The sequence below is a fragment of the Cucumis melo genome, chromosome 12 (assembly GCF_025177605.1).
Source record: "Cucumis melo cultivar AY chromosome 12, USDA_Cmelo_AY_1.0, whole genome shotgun sequence".
Taxonomy (NCBI): Eukaryota; Viridiplantae; Streptophyta; class Magnoliopsida; order Cucurbitales; family Cucurbitaceae; genus Cucumis; species Cucumis melo.
The window spans coordinates 7,085,526-7,105,800 of record NC_066868.1 but is presented as its reverse complement, the minus strand read 5'-3'; the positions used below and the strand labels follow the sequence as shown (position 1 = coordinate 7,105,800).

The 20,275-nt window shown below is 28.0% G+C and overlaps 1 protein-coding gene across 1 annotated transcript; it reads right to left on the bottom strand.

Moving 5' to 3' along the window:
• Nucleotides 1–626: 626 nt before the first annotated feature.
• Nucleotides 627–11,903, bottom strand: LOC103501181 (uncharacterized). Its single transcript, XM_008464695.3, has 9 exons — nucleotides 11,779–11,903; nucleotides 11,176–11,226; nucleotides 9,069–9,185; nucleotides 5,134–5,565; nucleotides 3,671–4,101; nucleotides 3,062–3,161; nucleotides 2,885–2,944; nucleotides 1,976–2,062; nucleotides 627–1,181 (listed from the first exon to the last, which is right to left on the bottom strand). Exons 1-9 carry the CDS (start codon nucleotides 11,821–11,823, stop codon nucleotides 774–776), a joined length of 1,731 nt encoding a protein of 576 aa, XP_008462917.1. The 5' UTR covers nucleotides 11,824–11,903; the 3' UTR covers nucleotides 627–773.
• Between the last annotated feature and the right edge of the window lie 8,372 nt (nucleotides 11,904–20,275).

The window sequence follows — 20,275 nt, the reverse complement described above, 5'->3', positions numbered from 1 at the left end:
ACACTAAATACCGGATACACTATATACCAGATACACTATATACACTAAAAAAAAGTTTGTCTACACTACTGATGCCCCTATGACGGATTGAAGCGAGGGTTTTTCCAACAGTACATAAATAGGTGTCGGGATATGCAGAATTTCTTGTAGTGCTTGTACCCCAATCTAATTAAAATCCAATTTAATTAAACGATCTTGGTACACAATCTTGTACCAAATCTAAATGATTGTTTGAATATATCACTTATCTATTAGTGATATTGGGCTATCTCTATCTATCTGGGATAGACGACTGATTGTTTAGTTATTAGTACACGATAATATAGTGAAAAAAGAAAAAGAAAAAAGCACACAATAATACTTGATAATGAAAAAAGAATAAGGAAAAAATATTAATTTTATGAAAAAGATGACGTCGAAGATGAGAGATGACAAAGAATGAATAAATTATGGAGGAGGAGATGAAGAAATTCTAGAAGGGCAAATATGAAATTTATGAAAAAATTATCTCAAGTTATACGAGTTGAGGTTTTTTTTTTTTTTTTTCCGCTATATGGACAGTAAATATTTTTCACTTTTATTCTATATAGGTAAATTAACCATTAATCTATTAGAAGTAGTTGAACTTCAAGAACAAACCATAAAAAATTGTCATTATGAATTATCCAATATACAAATCAAACCCATCAAAATTAATTCAAGGTAAGAATAGTGAGAAAAAAAAAACCCCTATCCAACTAATTGATCATTTCTCAAATTTAAAGAATTAGATTTTATAAAGGCAAAAGATATTGAAACTCGAAGTCATAAGACAAAGTGTCAATTGTAGGCTGCGTTTTGGGATGCCCTCGAAAGCATTCCACAATTGATTTCCTCAAACTCCCCGACGTCGGCAGCTGGTGACACACCCACTCCACCACCGTCTTCATGTCCGCTGATGAAAATTCCGGCAAGCTTCGAATGAGAAGCTCCGGCACTGCGACTCTCTTGGAGCTGGTGACCACCACCGATGCCTGCAGATACTCGAGCTTGGATCTCTCAAGCTCCGCCACCACCCCCTCGCCACTGTATATTCTCACAGCCGGCGATGAGCGCGTCCCACAACATAGGGCGAATGTGACGTTGGGTTCTGATGATTCTAGGCCGTAGAGCTTCCGAACGATGGCTTCTTTGTTGTCGTCCTAGTTAATAATGGAATAACATATTATTGAAGCCTTTTAGCTTTGGAAGAGATGGATGAAAGTTTTAAATACATGTTTTTGGGAGATGAAATTTTTAGAAACAAAGAGGTATATAAATTGTGTGGTTATCATGGAAACTCAACTTCAACTTCAACTTCAATTGTAATGTTTTTATTTTTCTACTTTTTACATTGTTGAGAAATTCAATCTTCCTCTCTTACCTCTCTACTTTCCAAATTTAGAGGTTGTTTTGACACAGAGTTAATAAGTTTTTAGAGTTTATACGTAGAAGTCAGTTAGTAAGACAAAGTTTTTTGAAAAGTAAAGAAAGAAAGGAAATATGGAGTACTTACTCGAAAAATGTAAAATATAGAGAAAAATGAAAAGATGGACAAAATTACTCGATGATTATAAAAAGTGGAAAAAGAAAGAAAAAATGGAGTATTTAGTTGATAAAAATGTGCAAAGTGTTTACTATTAAAAGTAGTTGGTGGATTAAACGACCATTTATTTGAATAACTTTATCTTTCCCTTTTGCTCTAGATTTTACAATTATCAAAGAAATTCCATGTTAAAACTCTACACTATAAACACGTACGAGCTTATTAACTTTGGGCCAAGCCACCCTTTAAATTTTACTCTAGAGAGGATTTTTTTTCTTTGAATTTTTTTAGTGTCTATATCAAAATTATATGATTATGGGATTGAATCTAATCATTTTCAAAAATGCTAATTAATGTCTTATTTAGTTACAAAATTATGTTTGAAATATTATTTTTGGGATGATGAATTACCTCTATGTTAATAGACATTGGTTTCCTTAAAATGTAATGATCTATGGCTTGTGCATTTATGGTGTTGCCTCCGATGTTAACCATCGCCTGAATTAAAAAATACAAAGAATGGTTGCAAATATAACAATTAGATTCAATATTTGCATATATAGTAACATTTAAAAAAATTATAAATATAGTAAAATCTATCAAAGTTTAACAATAATAGAAATGTATCACCGATATACTTTATTGAGAATATTGGTCTATCACTGATAGACCACAAGAATTTATCATTGATAGAAAGGACTTTTGTTATATTTGCAATTTTTTAAAATGTTGCTATATACTTAATTATTATTTTAAAATTTATTAACTATTATAATTATCCGAAAAAAAAAAACTTCAAAATGTTATTAAAAAGTATATGCAATTATGATTAGCTACAAATTTAGGTTTTTATTCTAAAATATAATGGTTAGAAGTGGCATTAGAGTGGAAAATCATACAACTGAGATACTAAAATCTAATACTAAAACATATATTTTCGATAAAAGAAAGATCAAAGGTAAATTTGAATAGTCGTTTTATGCCTCCACATGTAGTGGTAGATTCCTGAATTTTGTTCGCGAAATATTTATAATGCAGTAAAAATAATCTAGAAAAAAAAACCTAAAAAGTAAGGCTTAAAACTGAGGTCTAGACAATACTAGATAACAATTTTTACTATTTGAATTAATTACTAATATTGATATCATTTTAGTTTTTTTAATATATATTATATAAATTAAAGATTATAAAGTTTAGGTGATGGTCGGGATCTGAGTCTATACTAAGCCTGCTGTCTAAAAAACATGAACAATTTACACACAGGGAAGAAGAAGAAGAAGATTGAAAATAAACCCATTATGATTTATAGGATTTACTTGCCTTATTCATCAAAGTGGCTAGTTTTTCTGGAGAAGAAGGAACTCCATATTGGAGAAATCCCTGAAAAAAAGACCATTATTATTTTGTTATAGAAAAGCTGATCTTAAAAAGGAATTGAATTAGTTGAAATGGTAAAATTAAAGAAGATGGTGCATGTTTTGATCCACAAGAATTTACATTCATGATACAAGCATTGTACATGTTGATCCAAAATGCTAGTTTTTGTTGGTAACTCAATGGCCTTAGATCCACTTTTTGCAAATTGCTCATCAACACCCTGCACCATTCACCAAAAGTGAGACCTCAAAGCCTACAATAATCTCAGAAGAAAGGAAAAAAAAAGGAAAAAAAAATAGACCTTATTTTTTGGTTGTAGGTCTTGAGTCTACCTAATATCTATGACTTTATTTGGTTTAGAAACAGTTTTTATATTTTTATTTTTTTAAGTTGAGTTTCACTTTCATTTAATTTCTAAGTTTCAACATGTTTCAACAAGGGTTAATTGGGTTTTTTTTTTTTTTTTTTTGAAAAAGAGAAAGTTTCAATCTTTGTTTTGCTTCAAACGAGTGGAAGTTTGAATATGAGGTTTTTTTTCATTTTATTTTGGTATGAATAACCCAAAATTGATTGGATCAATGTTGAATGACGTAGCTAGATTATGAAAACAATGTAAGTTAGCATTTTGTTTATGTCACAAAGCAGTGTGCAACGTGAAATTTAGGTCGTCCGTATATCTCTCAAATATTAATTAGACACATGAAGCTTAAAGAAGTGGGTTAAAAATACCTTAGCTTCCTCATGAGAGGGATGAAGGTGGCACTGGATATGGATTTTGGATCCATTGAAGTTGATGTGAATATGACCAAGTTCTTGTAAGGGCCAATATCCCTTGGTATCGATTCTTCATTTTCAAAGATGCCGTAAGGATCTTGTTGCCTCAGTTCTTTGTGTGCCGAAAGGCTTGAGTTCAAACCGTTTTCGACTCGGAAGCTTCTTGAGCTCAAAGAAGAATAATGCAAAGATCTCGAAATGGGACCTGACTTCTCTAGCTCCATTGTTCTTGAGGCTCTTAGCAGCCTCACATATATGAAGTTCAAACATTTCATGATACTCTCTGATAGCTTGTTGGGGTGCCAGTTTTGGATGTTTTCTTCTGCTTGAGTGAGCATTGGCATGGATTTTGGTAGTGGTATGTCTAATGGGTTTCTCTCTCGTTGCTAACACAAAAATGATTTCAGGAAAAAAAAAAAAAATTATCATATGATGGATGCATGTGATTAAACAACTTTTCAAAATGTACCTTTTTAGTTATAAATGTGCATTTAGTCCGTCCAAATTGGACGTTTAAAATAGATTTAGAAGGATGATATAATAAACTTTTTTCTTTTGACTAGAAAAATAATGTCAAGAAGTTCAATTGTTTAGAAGTTATCCCTAAAATTATTTTATATTGTTTTACTTTAATTTGTTCTAATTCATATAATTATTTTAAAATAAATAAACATTTGTAAGAGATGTTCTAAACCTAAACCTAATCTCTTTTGAGAACTTGAAAACTAATAAAGTAAAGAAAAATATAATTATTGTAAATAATAAAACTATTGAAACCATTTACTGAATATAACAAAATTTTAGATTTTATCAATGATAAACATGACTTGTATTTTAAAGATTATTCAATAACTATCAATTCAAGATTAGAAAACGAACCAAAGATGGAATTTTTATGGGATGACCAAATCTTAAATGTGCTAGGTATAAAATGTCTAAATCCTAACAAAATTAACATTTTACTTATGTTATATAAGTACTCAACAACTTGCGTTGAAACTACGTCTTCTGATTGTGGCTTTATCACCTATCGTGAAATAATTAGATCTCTAACGTGATTTGCAGTTGTGGGTGCTCAACCACTACAAAATTATAGTAGAGAGCTCAACTGCAATCTGATTGGGTATCACATTAGGGATCCGAATGTTTTTTGATGAATGAGAAGCCATGATTGTGTGGAGAACAAGTTTAAAGTTGTTGAGAACTTTGTGATGTCAATAGAATATTAGTTTTCATTGGTTTCAAGGTATTGTGTCATTCTGCATTGGCAGACACTTAGGATTTGGTCCTTAGTATAAAATCTCGAAAATGGATGATATGAATAAGGGAAATGATAAATGGAAGAGCCAAAGAAGAAAATGAATTATGTGTAAAACTTGAAAGACAGAATCAAATAAAACAAAATGCAATGTATATACCTTTGGAGAAGGATGTCGGGGGTCTCGCAAAGGGGACGAAGCAACGAGAAGGCCACTCTTTCGAGAAACTGATCTTTCATGGAGTTTAACCTCATGAAGAGGATGATGAGAGTCTTTGGCATCTCTAGGATCTAACTCATTGTTTTTTGAATTATCCAACTTAAAGTGATGATTGAGAGCATAGTCACCCTTGATGGCTTTGCTAATGAAATGAAGAGCCTTAGTGTCAAAAGTTGTTTTGCTAATTGGGTTCCAATTCAATGGTGGTTTATTATTGTTATTAGTTTGAGGTTGTTGTTCTGAGCTCCATTGCTTGGACTTTGTGGTATGTTGTTGCTCAATTTTCAAATCCTTTCGGAGTTGAGTTATTTGAATCTCAAGCCTTGCTATTTCACTTTCCACCATTGCTAATTCTGCTAACATCTCCTTCACCTGCATTCCATTCTTCTATTTAGTCCTACAACTTTAACTTTTTGTCCTTTCTTTTTTAAGATAATCAGTTTAAAGACAATATGTACATTAACAAGTTCAAGTACCAAATACATCAATCTTTTAGTATTATTTATGTTCAGAGACACTAATTTGAGTTATTAAGTAATAATAAGCATATTATGGATGGTTAAATAATGGACCATTCCCCTATGATCCTTTTAATTAAGAAAGGTATTGGTGTTGCCCTAGCTCATATTTTTCCTCAAAAGGTCTCAAGTTAAAAAGGTCATATTAAAAAAAAAATGTAGGTATTTTGTTGAAACAAGTAGCAAATATTAATTTTTTTAAGCATTTCTTAACTATATATATATATATATATATATATATATATATATATTTATATAAATTTCTCTTACTCGTATGGAATATCTATTTCGTTCATGTTTTTGTTTCGAACTTATAAACATTATAATAAATGTTAAATTGGGTTATTTTAACAAAATGAACCCAACTTAACTTAATGTGTCAAGTATTCCCAAAAAAGTACAGAGATTAGAGAAAAATCATATTGATGTAATAATATTCAAATCTTAATATTTTTTATTCATTATACGTATTGATTCTTTTTATTGTTGCAATCTTGTGCTTTATTAACATCATTTTAGTATTTTCATTCAAATTATCCTTAGTTCTTAAATTCTAAGAGCTAGAAATTAAATAAAAAAGAATATCCATATTAAATTTTAACATGTGGAGGGATGAAGAGTCGAACCTCTAACTTTTTCAAAAAAATATATTGGATATCTTTAATATATATATAACCCATACGTTTAGGTTGTATTAATATTCAATCATATTGGTTGTTAAGAATAACAAATATCTCGTAGTTTCCTCTCACACTAATGATAACATGTAATCCCCATCATACTCAACTTATAAGATACAACAACTACCCACTTAAAAATGTTGGCCCCAACAACACAATCAAGATCTTTCAACTTAGTCCTTTAAGATTAATTTTCATTTTGTTGAAGTTAATGTTAATGCTACAAAAGACACTATATAAAGATATTTTTACAACTTAAAAGGGTGCTCACACGTAGACTAGTTAAGATTTAGTTTGGGTTTGTTATACCTTTTTAAATAACTTCTAAAAACAATGTTCTAAAAAAATTATAGCACCAACCAACCTCTTATTTTAGTAAATAAACTAAAATAGAACCAAATATAAAATAATTAATTTAAAATAAAAAAAAAAAAAAAAAAAAAAAAAAAAAAAGAGAAAAAAAGAAGAAGCAAAGGTTAGCATCACATCATGAGTAGAGAGGTCCATAGAGAGGGAGACAAAGCAGAAGTTGTAACTCAAACATGAAACATGTCCCATCCAACATCATCTTTTCTTTTCTTTTCTTTTCTTTTCTTTTTTTTTTTCTTTTTCTCAAAATTTTAAATCATTAATGCACATTTAATTTTATTTAATTTTCATATGACCAAAAACAAAAAAGAAGAGAATAGCATGTCAGAAGCCTAAAAGAAAACCTATATATATTAATAATCATCTGACATCACAAATTTCTGTAAAAGCAATTATTATTCTATTAGTAGGTTTTTCTAGGGTTTAAGCCATTTTTCAACCTAATTTTGTTCACTACTTCAATTCTCAAATTCTGTCTTTTAATTTTCCAAAAACATACCAGAAAATTTGCAAAAAATACCTTGAATTATTAGGTGTTGTAATAATTAAATTCATAAAAGATTGAAAATTGTGATTTCAATCTATATATATGTGATATTTTATTTTATTTTAATATTGATAAAATGTTAATGTAAAGATATATTTAAAGAACAAAAAAATTCAAAACATCAGGCGAGAGCAAGTACGACAAACATATTATAGCTTTTAAATAAGTTAATTGACATGTCTATTCATTATATTATAATAATATATACATAATATTTTATTATTTATTTCTTACGTTTGTGGTTTTTTTATAATATACTGAAAGTATATATTGATTCACTTCTCTTTATGGTACGTATGAGAATGTGAAAATATCAACATAAATATGTTGATAAAAAAGATAATTAATATTGTAGTTAAATCCGGAGTTAGAATTACTTTTATCAACTTTTTCTTTTCCTTACTATGAAAACAAAGACATTTAAAGTTGATACGGAAAAACTAATACAATTTTGAAAAATTATTTAAAATGTAAAAATATTTTAAAATGTAGTAAAATTTTAAAATATTTCAATGATAAATATTGATTATCACTAATAGATTCTACGAGTGTACCAACATTACTGATAGAGTCTATAATATCTATATAGATAGATTTTAAAGCTTTGTTATATTTTATAAATATTTTGGTTATTTTGTTATATTATAAAATTATAACCTCAAATTTGAAAAAGAATATTTGCTCATTGATTCATTTTATATTTTTAAAATATAGACTTAGTTTTCCTCAATTCCATAAAATAGATTTTGAATTCTTTGTGAAAAGAATAATTGATTAAAAAATTATTGAAAAATATTTTACTTTAAATTTTTTAAAACATTCATAGAAAGTGTATAATAACGCAAAGAAACTTAGGGATGAATTTATAAAATATTAAAATTATTTATAAAATATAGCAAAATTCATCAAACTCTTTATAGTCTATTTGAAATTTTTTTTATATTTTGTAAATAATATTCTTTTTTGTTTGTGCTATTCATAACAATTCTCCATTTCGAAAAACCAAAATCCTAAAATCAAATCAAACAACAATTAATGCATAATCACAATATTTGAATATCTTGTAAGCATGAAAGATCGATACTCATACGTGTTACTATAATCTAGATATGTTTATAGATATATAATTGGATGATGAACACATGACATTTACACAAGTATCAAAATAGTGAACTATATACTATATTGATGAGGTATCTTGATGGACAAAACACATCATCAGAAAGAGTTATCAGCTCGATGGATTGATCCAATTTCTTGATGAACAAAAGACATCAAAATCTCCTTTCTTAAATGGCCAATTACATCAAGAAAAGGTTTTTGATAACATATTTTGGCCATCAAGTAAACTGACCCAGTTTTATTGATGGGCCAAAAACATCTCAAAATCTCCTTTCTTGATGGCCAATACCATCGAGAAAGGATTTTTATGGCATATTTTGGCCATTAAGAAAATGATTTTCTTAATAGGCTTTTCAATTTCCTTGATGGAAAATAAAACATTGAAGTCAACTTTTTTTATGGCTAATTATGCCATGAAGAATGAATTTTTGATAACATGTTTGACTAGTTTCTTCGATGGTCAAACTTTCTTGATGGACAAAGACCATGTCTTTACATTAAAAAAAAAAAAAAAGGGCTATATTTATAGTAGTGTATTTTGAATAAATTTTGAATGTAGGTTAAAAATAGTAACAAGATGAATTAAATATAAGGTAGAGTGTTGTTTTAATTTTAATTTATTTTGATATACATACATACCTTGGGAGGAAGCAAATTTGAGATGCCAATCGCAGAACCATTTTGTTGTTTATTGATGCCTTCTAAAATCTCATGCACCTTTTCTTCTTGATTTAATAATTTTTGAAGCATCAACACCTATTACAACAATAAAATCATTTCTTCATTATGCTTACTATATAAAATATTGCAAAACCAAACATAATTTGATTATTTTTTTTTAATCTTATAAATAGGAACATTCCAAAGTATAGAAACTATTTACAAAATATAGAAAAATTTATTAAACTTTTTTTTTAATCTTATAATTTTTTTCCCAATCCATAACATTTTTTCTATAAACATATCTATTTTAGTATTTGAAATTAAAAGAGAAAAAAAAAAGACACGAGGACTATGTTGTTTAACACATGTGTATTAATTGAGTGATTAAATATTGGATTACAAAAATAATATAACAAAGACTAACAACTTAATAAAATTTTGCAACTTTAGAAGGAAAGAAGTGTTATATTTTTCTCAGAAAAAATTATAGACTACTTAAAAGTTCAAGGGATCAAATTAAAATAAATGTTAAAATTTTTTATATTAAAATTGAAAAATTATTTCAAATGATAAAACTGTTGAAAATATTTTTAAATATAGCCAAATATCACTATCTACTAGTGATTAGTGTCTATCGATATTGCTATTTCTAAATATTTTGGTGATTCTGAACATGCTCATTTAAGATAATGTTTTTTGTTTAGTTCATCATTGTTATCGATCATATATGAGTTTTATGGAATTGTTATTCGTTTTTGAATGAAATGAAATTTAAACCTAAATTTAAAATATATATATATATATATATATATATATATATATATATATATATATATATGTATGTATGTATATGTATATATATATCTTTATAAACAAGAAATTGTATAAGATTCAAATTGCAATTTAGTGTACAAAATATAGATATATAATACTTTAGAAATAATTAATTAGAAAATGAAGTAAAGAAAAGTCACCTAAAATCCCCATTATTGAAAGTTAAGTTTTATAATGTCGGTTTCTTTTGATTTAAAAAAGAAGGGATTTGGGTGACTTTGTTCAAAAAGGCATAACAACAACACAACAGATGTTGTAATTCTTCCTTTGAAGCTAAGGTAAACACTATATAATTCTTTTAAGAAAATCTGCTAATAGCCTTTGTGAATGGCAATTTGGAGGAGATTATGTGTCACCCAATGTCTCCAAATCTCTATAATGAAAAAAGGATTGACTATTAATAATTTATTTTACTACAAAAAACAAAAAGAAATCTACCTATTTATAATGTATTTCACTTGCTTTTCCTTTTTTTTCTTTTTTTTTTTTAACTTTACTTAAATTTTTTTTTAAAATAATTAAAAAAAAAACTGTCTTCTGATGGTATAATGTAATTAAAAATAAAAGTTAATTTGATATTATTTTTAGGGTTAATGATTCAATTTTTAAGAAAACTTTTAAAGCATTTCTAGGATGATTGTATTTGATGGATTAGTATGGGTGACATAATCTATTTTCGAGAACTAAACCTAAATTTTATTATATTTGTAACAAATTTTTTTTGTTTGCACTATTAGTATTTTGGGTTTTCATTACTAAAATAAAATGATTATTAAGATATGACTTTTTTTTATGATTACAACAAAGTAAACTAAAATATTTACAAAATATAAAAAAATTAAAATTCTATTGACACAGGCATTGATAGAGATATCGATACAACAAAATTTTAAATTCTATCAAGAGTGGGAGACTCCGATAAACATCGATACACTTCGATGGAGTACGTAAATTTACGATATTTTAACTGTTTTACGAATTAATAGAATAATTTTCCAAAATGGTGATAAAAAAAGTTAATGGGGTTTTGCCATCCCCCGTGGTTGTTCCTCTCTCATGAATGAATTCAACAGTAGAGTACTACTAAGTTAATCCCATCCCCTATGGATCTATGTCTACAGATTCTGATCTTATGAATACATATAAAAACCTTATAATATCATCAAATTTAATTATTTCCCAATATTTAACAAAATAAAATCAACAACTAATAATAACAGCAACAACAAAACTTATACAAATTACAAACCTCTCTTTCAAGCTCTTCCTTTTTTCTTTGCCCACTAAGCTTCTTCTTCAGCTGCATTCCAAAACATCATAAAGAAGAAAAAAAAAAAAAAAAAGAAAGAGTAAACTTAACAATTTAATAAATTATTGTTGAACAATATATATGTATAAAAAATAAAATCAACTATACACAAAATTTGAAATGAAATGTAATCCTTTCAACAACTTTAGCGATTATTGTATAAGACTAACTAATTAACAAGAACCAGTTGGGGTGAAGTCTTCATAAAAGATAATTATAAAAATACACACTAGCTAGGAACTTTTTATTTTATTTTACCATTAAATATGCATGAGAACTAAGAAAAATCCTTTCAAATAATTAAATATGAGATGAAGATTCAAACTTACCTGAGATAAAAAATAGTGTAAAAACGATTTGAAATGAATATACTGAGTGTAGTATATTAATTGAATCAACAATTCACTATATAATTAAATTTGGGGACAAATTGTCATAAAACATACACAATTATATATGTAATTAGTAAGTAATGTGATATATTGTATAGTTTTATATAGGGTAATTGAAATGGGAAAGAAAAAAAAAGTTGAAGAAACTTACAAATTGGGAGGGAGAGTGAGGAGGAGGAGCAATAATGTGAGCCATTGAAGGTCCAAAAACAAATGTAAAATGAAAGAGATAATAATCATATGATTAAAAAGAAAAAGAAATTGATTGGGTTGGTGGTGAAGGGAAATGGGGTGTGTGTGATTGTGTGTGTGGTTGCTGGTGGTGGTGACATTTTATTTGCTAAATTTTTAAAGGGATGAGAGCTTTATCATTTTGGTGGAAGATGGAGAGGACCTATCAATTTTAGGAGAAAGGGGTGGTGGTGCCTTCTTTTTTTCTTTTTAATTAGTTGTTCTAACTTACAATAAATATTTAAATCTTTAGTTCTCTTTTTAACTAAGACACGATTAAAACCAATGTTTTTAAAAATATAACAATATGATAAAATATTTACATGCTTTGTAGAATAATTTGAATAATTTTGCAAATAAAAAAAGCTCACATGTCTACCATGAAAAATACTGAAAATATTTCAGTCAGCACCTAATTAATTGGTCACACGTGTGTGTGAGTAATCTTCTTCTAAACAATCGTGTACAACAATCTAAATGAATGATCTATGATCGTTTAGGTCTTGATATAGGATCGTATAGTTTTTTTTTAACGAGGAGAAAAAGTTTTTCAATTTTAAACGATGGTGTTGACCATGCTAAATGATCATGTTGACTATGGTAAATGATCGTTTGTATCATATATTCACGTGAGCATATAGTTCTTTTTAAACAATGGGAAAATGACTTCAAATTTAAACGATTGTATTGGTCATGCTAAACAATCGTATTGATCATACTAAACAATCGTGTATTGACAATGGTAAGTAATCGTTTAGATCATATTAAAATGATATTTAAATGATTTTGATATTTTTGAACATCAAGAAGATGAAATAACTTCAAAAAATCTAACCGAAAATAGTGAAGATGAAATAGGAGATTTAAATAAAATAATAACTTGTTTAAAAATAGAATAAAGAAAGTATGAAAGAGAATGACGAAGAAATATGGAAGAGAAGAAATCACAAAAAAGGAAGAAGATCTAGAAAGAGAAGCGATGATGATAATCTACTTTTTTTTTAACATTTCATTAGATGATTATAATGTTTAAATTATTGCAATTATTTGAGTTGTTATCAAATTTGACTGTTAATTAACTTGCTAAAACCTAACGCGATTATTTGATTAAGTATCGTCAGGTTTTAACCACGATAATTATATAGTTTATGTGTACATACATATAGTTATTCTTTTTGGGGAGAGATGGGTTTTGATTATTTGGAATAATAATGCAATATTAAATATGTAGGAAATGGTTATTAATGAGAGAAGATTTATATTTTAGTAATTTTTCCTCTATATCAATATTGAAATGTTTTGTCAATACCTCCATGTATCCCTAAATTGAAAAATTAGACATTGATGTTAAAATCAATTGATATCTCTCGTATCTTACGTATACACACAAAAAATAACATAAACTATCATTTATACATTCATCTAAATATAATAAAATTTATACAACTCAATTATTAATTTAAATATTTTATATAGTTTTTTTTAAATATAGTTTTTTTTTCGGGTACATAATCATATTCGTCAATATTGATTAGTTTTTCAATATGTTCACAAACTTAAAATTTCAATATTGATGTCGATATAGATATTTTAATCCTTACAGTTTATCCAACAAAGCGTTAGCTATTGTAACAACTCAACTTTTTATACTAAGCTAAGGTCATTACTACTAAAAGAAAATAACAACTATTTTAACAAAATAGAAAATAAAACTAACTTTTATTGAAAACCTCAAATGCTCGTCATAATTATAAATAAATCAAAGTATGTAGAAATAAATTTCTAAAAATAAAATCCTAGCTCGGACCCTATCTAGTTTTAAAAGAGAAATAACAAAAAAAAAAAAAAACACTAAAATATTGAAATCATAACTGTAAAGTAAAAGCAGAAGCAAAAAGTTTTCATATAGCAACTCACTATCACTTCTTGTCATTCCCCAACTTTTCTCTACCTCTACCTCTACCTTTGCCTGAAAAATTAAATATAGAAATAGTGAACATAAACATATACTCAGTAAGGGACCTACTAATAGTCCCGCTAGGTGCCTGTTACCTTCCTATTTGTGTCCTGTAAAGAAGTACCCCTAAACCAACGTATTCCCAAACAAAAGTAATCTAATGATCCTGTAAGGACATCTCTGGTTTTCGCCAAACCCAAAGGAACATCTAGGACAAAACTGGTTTTCGGTGAACTCGAAAGAACACTTAGGACAAACTGGTCTTTAGTGAACCCGAAGGAACACTTAAAACAATCGGGTTGTAAGTGATCCCGTCGGACCACTCATATACATAACATCTCCATGATCCCGTCGGATCACACAGTTATAAAAAGGTGGTGATCCAAAGGGACACCCTTGTGGGTACGTCTCTAATAGATAAAGTTAACAAAATACCCAATCCATAGCATATAATACATTATAACATCATAAAAATGGCATGAATATTAATCATAACGTTTCTAATCAAGAGATTAGTATTTTATGCATCAACATTAATATAAATCAGTCATCATCATCAACATAACTCAGTAATATATTTGGTATATTATCATTTAGATTTGGTTGTTTAGATATGACTAAAATTTATTTTTTTTCAATTCTATCGTTTAATTTGGTTACACAATCGTTTAGATTTGAACCCAAATCTAAATGATTTTTTTTTCAAAATTTGGTACACGATCGTTTAGATTTGTCTACACGATGATTTATTTTTTTTACACGATTGTTTACATTTGACTACTCTAATCTAAATGAATTTTTTTCAAGATTCTTTATACACGATCTTTTAGATTTTGCTATTTTTTTGTACACGGTCGTTTAAATTTGGTTTCCTAAATTTAAATGACGTAAAAAAAGAAGAGGAAAAGAAGAAAGATATGAAAAGAAATCGCAACGAAAAAAAAAAAGAAAAAAAGAAGAAAGATGATGGAAAGAAAAAAATTGTAGAGAGAAGGAAGACGATGAAAAAAATCGTAGCGACAAAGAAAAGAAGGATGAAAGGGTAAACCTGAAATATTTAAAAAGAATAGCTAATTTCATATGCTTTGTTACACGGTCCATAAATAGTTTGGTGATTTGTTACATTTATGAAAATTACCCTTTTTCTTTCTTATTTAATATCCCTATCAAATCATCTTTCTTATCCTCTTCCCAAAACACAATATATTTCTTTAAATAATTATATTGTCTCTATAATATAATTATTCTTAACTTTCCTAACTTAATTAATTATATAAATCACATATGTATATATAACTATCTATAATATCACCAATTTAAATCAACCAATATCAAACAACTTAAATCAAAACTTTTCAACACCAAAAATTCCAAATTTCAATATTTAATTAAATATTCTTCCTATAATATTTAACTAATTCTAACTTCCACGAAATCAAATAATTTTCCATAAATACCTGGAAATAACGTTCTAATAATTCCAACATAATTAAATCAAAGTTAAGATAATTAATTTTAAATTACCTTATTTTTGGGTGTTACAGCTATCTCCATCTTTATTTGTACGTTGATACAACTTTTAATTATTAATTGTTCAACATAACATGTAAAGAAAACAAATATAATTAATGAACATGGTTTTGCATGACCTCTTGGCAATTAGCTACAATGCTACTAGATGTTGAGGTCATTTTTGAACATGAACTAATGAAAAAGAGTACAAACATTTCTTGGCTCATTTATTTTCTTAAGCTTAATTACTACACTTTTTAAATATAGTCTGCCTTTAACTTTAATTTGATTATTACGGAATTCTGTATTCAATAAAAATAACACTTTCTTTGAACCTTAAAACCACTCAACCCTTCTTTACATACGTTCAAACAAGAAAATACAATGGAGGAAATTTAACCACTTATTACATACACGTAGTGTAACGTATTCTAATTATGAAGGTTTGAAATCAAAACTATATATAGATTTATTTTATTGTACTTGAAGTACCTACATCACTTTCTTGGATCTTTCTATCGACTTTCTATGAATTTTGGATTTTTGTTTTTCTAAATATTTTGTCAACAATTATTATGACATTTTCACGTTTCTCTAACCAATAGTTTTAACGACCCAACTTCTTATACTAATTAAAAGATAAATAAAATTTTTTAAATTAAAAACAGAAAATAAAACAAACTTCAAATACTCATTAAAAATCATAAACCCAGGTACGTAAAGATAAAATTATATAAAATCCTAACTCAGGCTCTATCTAGTTTTAAAGAAAAATAAATAAAATAAAATAAAATGAATGCATCAGATCAATGTCATAAGGCAGAAGCAAAAAGATCCATATAACTCGCCACGGTCACTTCTTGTCATTTGTCAGTTTCCCTGTACCCTTACCTCTACCTCTACCTGAAAAATTAAACAAGAAAGAGTGAGTATAAAAATATACTCAATAAGGGACTCACTACTAGTCCCGCTAGGTGCCGTTAGCATCTTATTAGAGTCCTGTAAAGTGGTACCCCTAAGCTGACATGTTCCCGAACAGTGCAATCTCTGATCCCGTAGGAACATATTTGGTCTTCGGTGAACCCAAAGGAACACCTAGGACAATTGGTCTTTAATGTACCCGAAGGAAACACTAAGACAATCGGGCTGTGAGTGATCCTGTCGAATCACTCATAATCATGTTTATGTCTATGTCATGCATATTGGACTGGTGATCCCATTGGACCACACAATCGTAAAAGGTGGTGATCCCAAGGGACACCCATGTAGGTACGACTCTAATAGCTATAGCTAACAACACAACTTAACCATAGCATGTAACATAACATACATCATTATAAACATGACATAAGTATCAATCATAGCATTCGTATTCAATTATTATCATCATAACATATTTTAATCGGTTCCAACATGAGCGTAGCACGGGTCAGCTTAGCGAAGGTGCAGCTTGGGTGCGCGTGAAGACGACTCTTCGAACGGATGGAGCACACTTATTGAGGATGTTGGGGGACGAACCGTGACGGCAAGTAGATGACCAACGACTTGCGACAGAAACGCTGACGACTACAGGCGATTTGCGAAACGCGAACGCGATGGCGAGGATGAAGGAGATCGGATGGGGACGGAGATGCGGTGGCTGTGACGGATGGGATGCAGCGGCTGACGGATTGGATTCGGTGGTTGTCGAACGGAAAAAGTGGCAGTAGCGGCGGCAGGTTGCTAGGGTTTTTTAGGGTTAGGGTTTTCTCCAAATGGAAGGGATGAAGTGCACAACTACCTATGCCCTATTAAATAATAATAATAATAATATTGCTATTATCTTTATTTTTCTCTCTTCGATTAAAAACCCACGAAATCTTCTCCTCTTTCCAATATTCTCTCTTGTCAATCAAACCACACATTTTTCTCCAAAAATATAAACTACTAATCTTAAATAATTATATTATTTTCATAATATAATTATTTTAACTTTAAACCCAAATAATAATTATATATTTCTAAATATAATTATTCAAAATTCTCTAAAAAAAAACATATACCCTTAAGTAATTATATTATCATCATGAAATAATTATTTTCAACTTCCAATCAATTAATTATACAATCAAATGTACAATTAATTAAATATTTTCACAATTAAGTAACACCTAAAAATTCAAAATTTAACTTAAGATAATTACAATTATATTACCTTAAATTTAGAGCGTTGCAATAATGACAAATATATCAAATCAATTGACAGAAATATAATATTAAATTTACATTCATGAATATAAGCTATAGTGAAGTAATGGTGTAGAAGGACTTGTATTCAAGCAAATTGCATATGTTATTATTATTATTTTTTTTCTGATTCATTGTTTTTTAAAACAATTGATTTTCACTTTAAAGTATTTTATGTGCTTCAGATTCACAAAGCATATTAAATGGTATAATTAAATTTTATGTCAAAACCACCACTAAACTAAGCTAATTTTGGTAATAATAATAAAAATTAACCCATATTATTTGGACTTCAATGCCATTAAGAATAAGAATCGAAGAAAATTGTATTTAAGTTATTTAATTGAAAGTAAATTCAACAGACTTAAATATAACTATCCATGTAACTGTGGAACCAATGATTTACATCTCTTAATTAATGCCATCTTCAGTATTTCAATCATATTGTACAAAATTAGCCAACAAGTTGGTTTGAAAATGTATGGAGAAAATGAGAAATTTATTGAAGTTTCTCTCAAATATTCGAATATTAATAGAAACATTAGATTTATTGTTATCATTTCTATTAATTTTGAAGAAGGGAATTCTCTCTCTCTCTCTCTCTCTCTCTCTCTCTCTCGTTTTTTCTTTTTTTAATTTGTTTTCATTTTCTGTTAACCTAATAAATGTTTTTGAAAAATTTGATTTTCATTTATTATTATCATAAATAATATAACAATGTAAAACACAAATAACACAAAATATTAAATGGTCTAATATAGGCCCTTAAAAAAAGAAAAAGTCTTTTAACATAAATAAAACCTAAACAGAAATGAAGCTATAGAAAATGACAGTAAAAAGTAATAATATAAATAGGAAATAAGTATTGAAGTCATTAATTATGAGAAGAATGCTTGAATGAGTATTTTGCTGTTGTTTTAAGAATGTATTAAATTAGTGAAAGTATCCCTTCAAAACAAAAAGTGGAAGGTACAACAAACCGCCGTTCAGAAACTTCTCCATTAATTAACATGGCCCTTACAAACGCCGTTAAACTGTCTGTCAAAATCATTTTTTCTAATGAATAATATTTCAGTTTCATGGTTTGGATTTAATTATAATCTAATTATATGTTTATGAAAACAATTATGAGCTAATTCTTTCTAAACTTAATTACCTTCTTTATTTTGAAGTTCGCTTTATTTTTGTTTACTCATTCCGACTTAGATACATGCTTTATCTTTAGTTCTTCTAAAAGTCTCATGTCTATGGACCATGTACTATATCTCATTTTTATATCCATAATTTTCCTTTTTTGTATACAACATGAGAGATTTTGGTTTCACTCCGACCCATCAATCATTATCTTGAGCAAAATAACTATATTGAGCATCATATCTATACATTTGACCTTACGACTAAGTCGATTCTTTCATCTTCAAAGCGCTAGGATTATTGGTAAGATATATCACTTAATCATGTCGATAGAATATCCTTTAAGTGGCAAACAAATAATGAGTTATGGGCCTAAGAAAATAAAGTCACGGAGAAGACTAGTGGTTTGATAAGTTCTATCATATTATCATGTACTTTAGAGAGGAGAAGTTAAATTTGACAAGAGCTAGATAAATAAATAATTATTTGAAGGGATTTGGCGTGATACTTTGTTGAAGAAGAAGATTGTTAGAAGTGTGATCAAAGTTTTTCATTGACTGATAAATTTAAGGAATACCGCGGTATATATAAGTATGAATAATTGCTTTTGTTTGCATTAGACAATTTTAAGAGATTTCAAGAACAAAGCTACTCAGACTTATCTATGAAATAGACAATATGATCATAATATTATGGATATATTGATATCTAGTTGTCCTTAACATTTAAAACTATCATTCACAAAACTAATTTTTACGCTATATCACTTATTCACTTTAACAATGTAGTAATCAGTATCAAGTATGCGTTTGTCTGAGAAAGGTTTAATTTTGTGGCCATGATTTTCATTATTAAATGAAAAGATGTCTAAACCATGTACTTTAAGATGAATGTAGTTCTAAAATAGGGTTAAAATGTAAACTTCTCAAAAGTTTAAACTCTTAAAACCCAACCTATGTGAAATTAGACAAAAGTAAGGATGAATAGGAAATTTAGGCTGCGTGGCCTAGATTAAAGACATGCACAACCTAAAGAAGGGGTATATATATATGGGTATGGGTATATGGGTATGGGTATGGCCTATAGATCGGAGCATCTCCATAAAGTTCATTTTGACATTGGACCTTTAAATACAAAATGTCTATTTTAATACAAACAACTCTTATTTACTCGATGCCCACAAAGCTGGAGTTTAATTTGTTGGCCTTCTCTAAATTTCTATGTTTCTTCGGAATATAAAACTAAGAATCATTCCATTTTGAAACATAAAAGTTTTGGTGGTAGGTTTTAGGTAATACATTATGGTTTTTATTACTTTTTGCAATTCTTAATTAAATCTTTCATCTTTTCAAGACAACAGTTCGTTAAAATTTGAACAAAACACGAAAATATTTATACTGTATAAAACAATTTAAAAGTAGAAAAAACCCAGAAACCTACAATCTAAAATAACAAAAATACCCTACAATTAATCTGTCACACACGACGTGAAAAACTTGGTACATTATCGTTCAAATATTGATACATGATCATTCAAATCTTGGTATATGATCTTGTACCAAAGCTAAATAATCTTGGTACACCAATA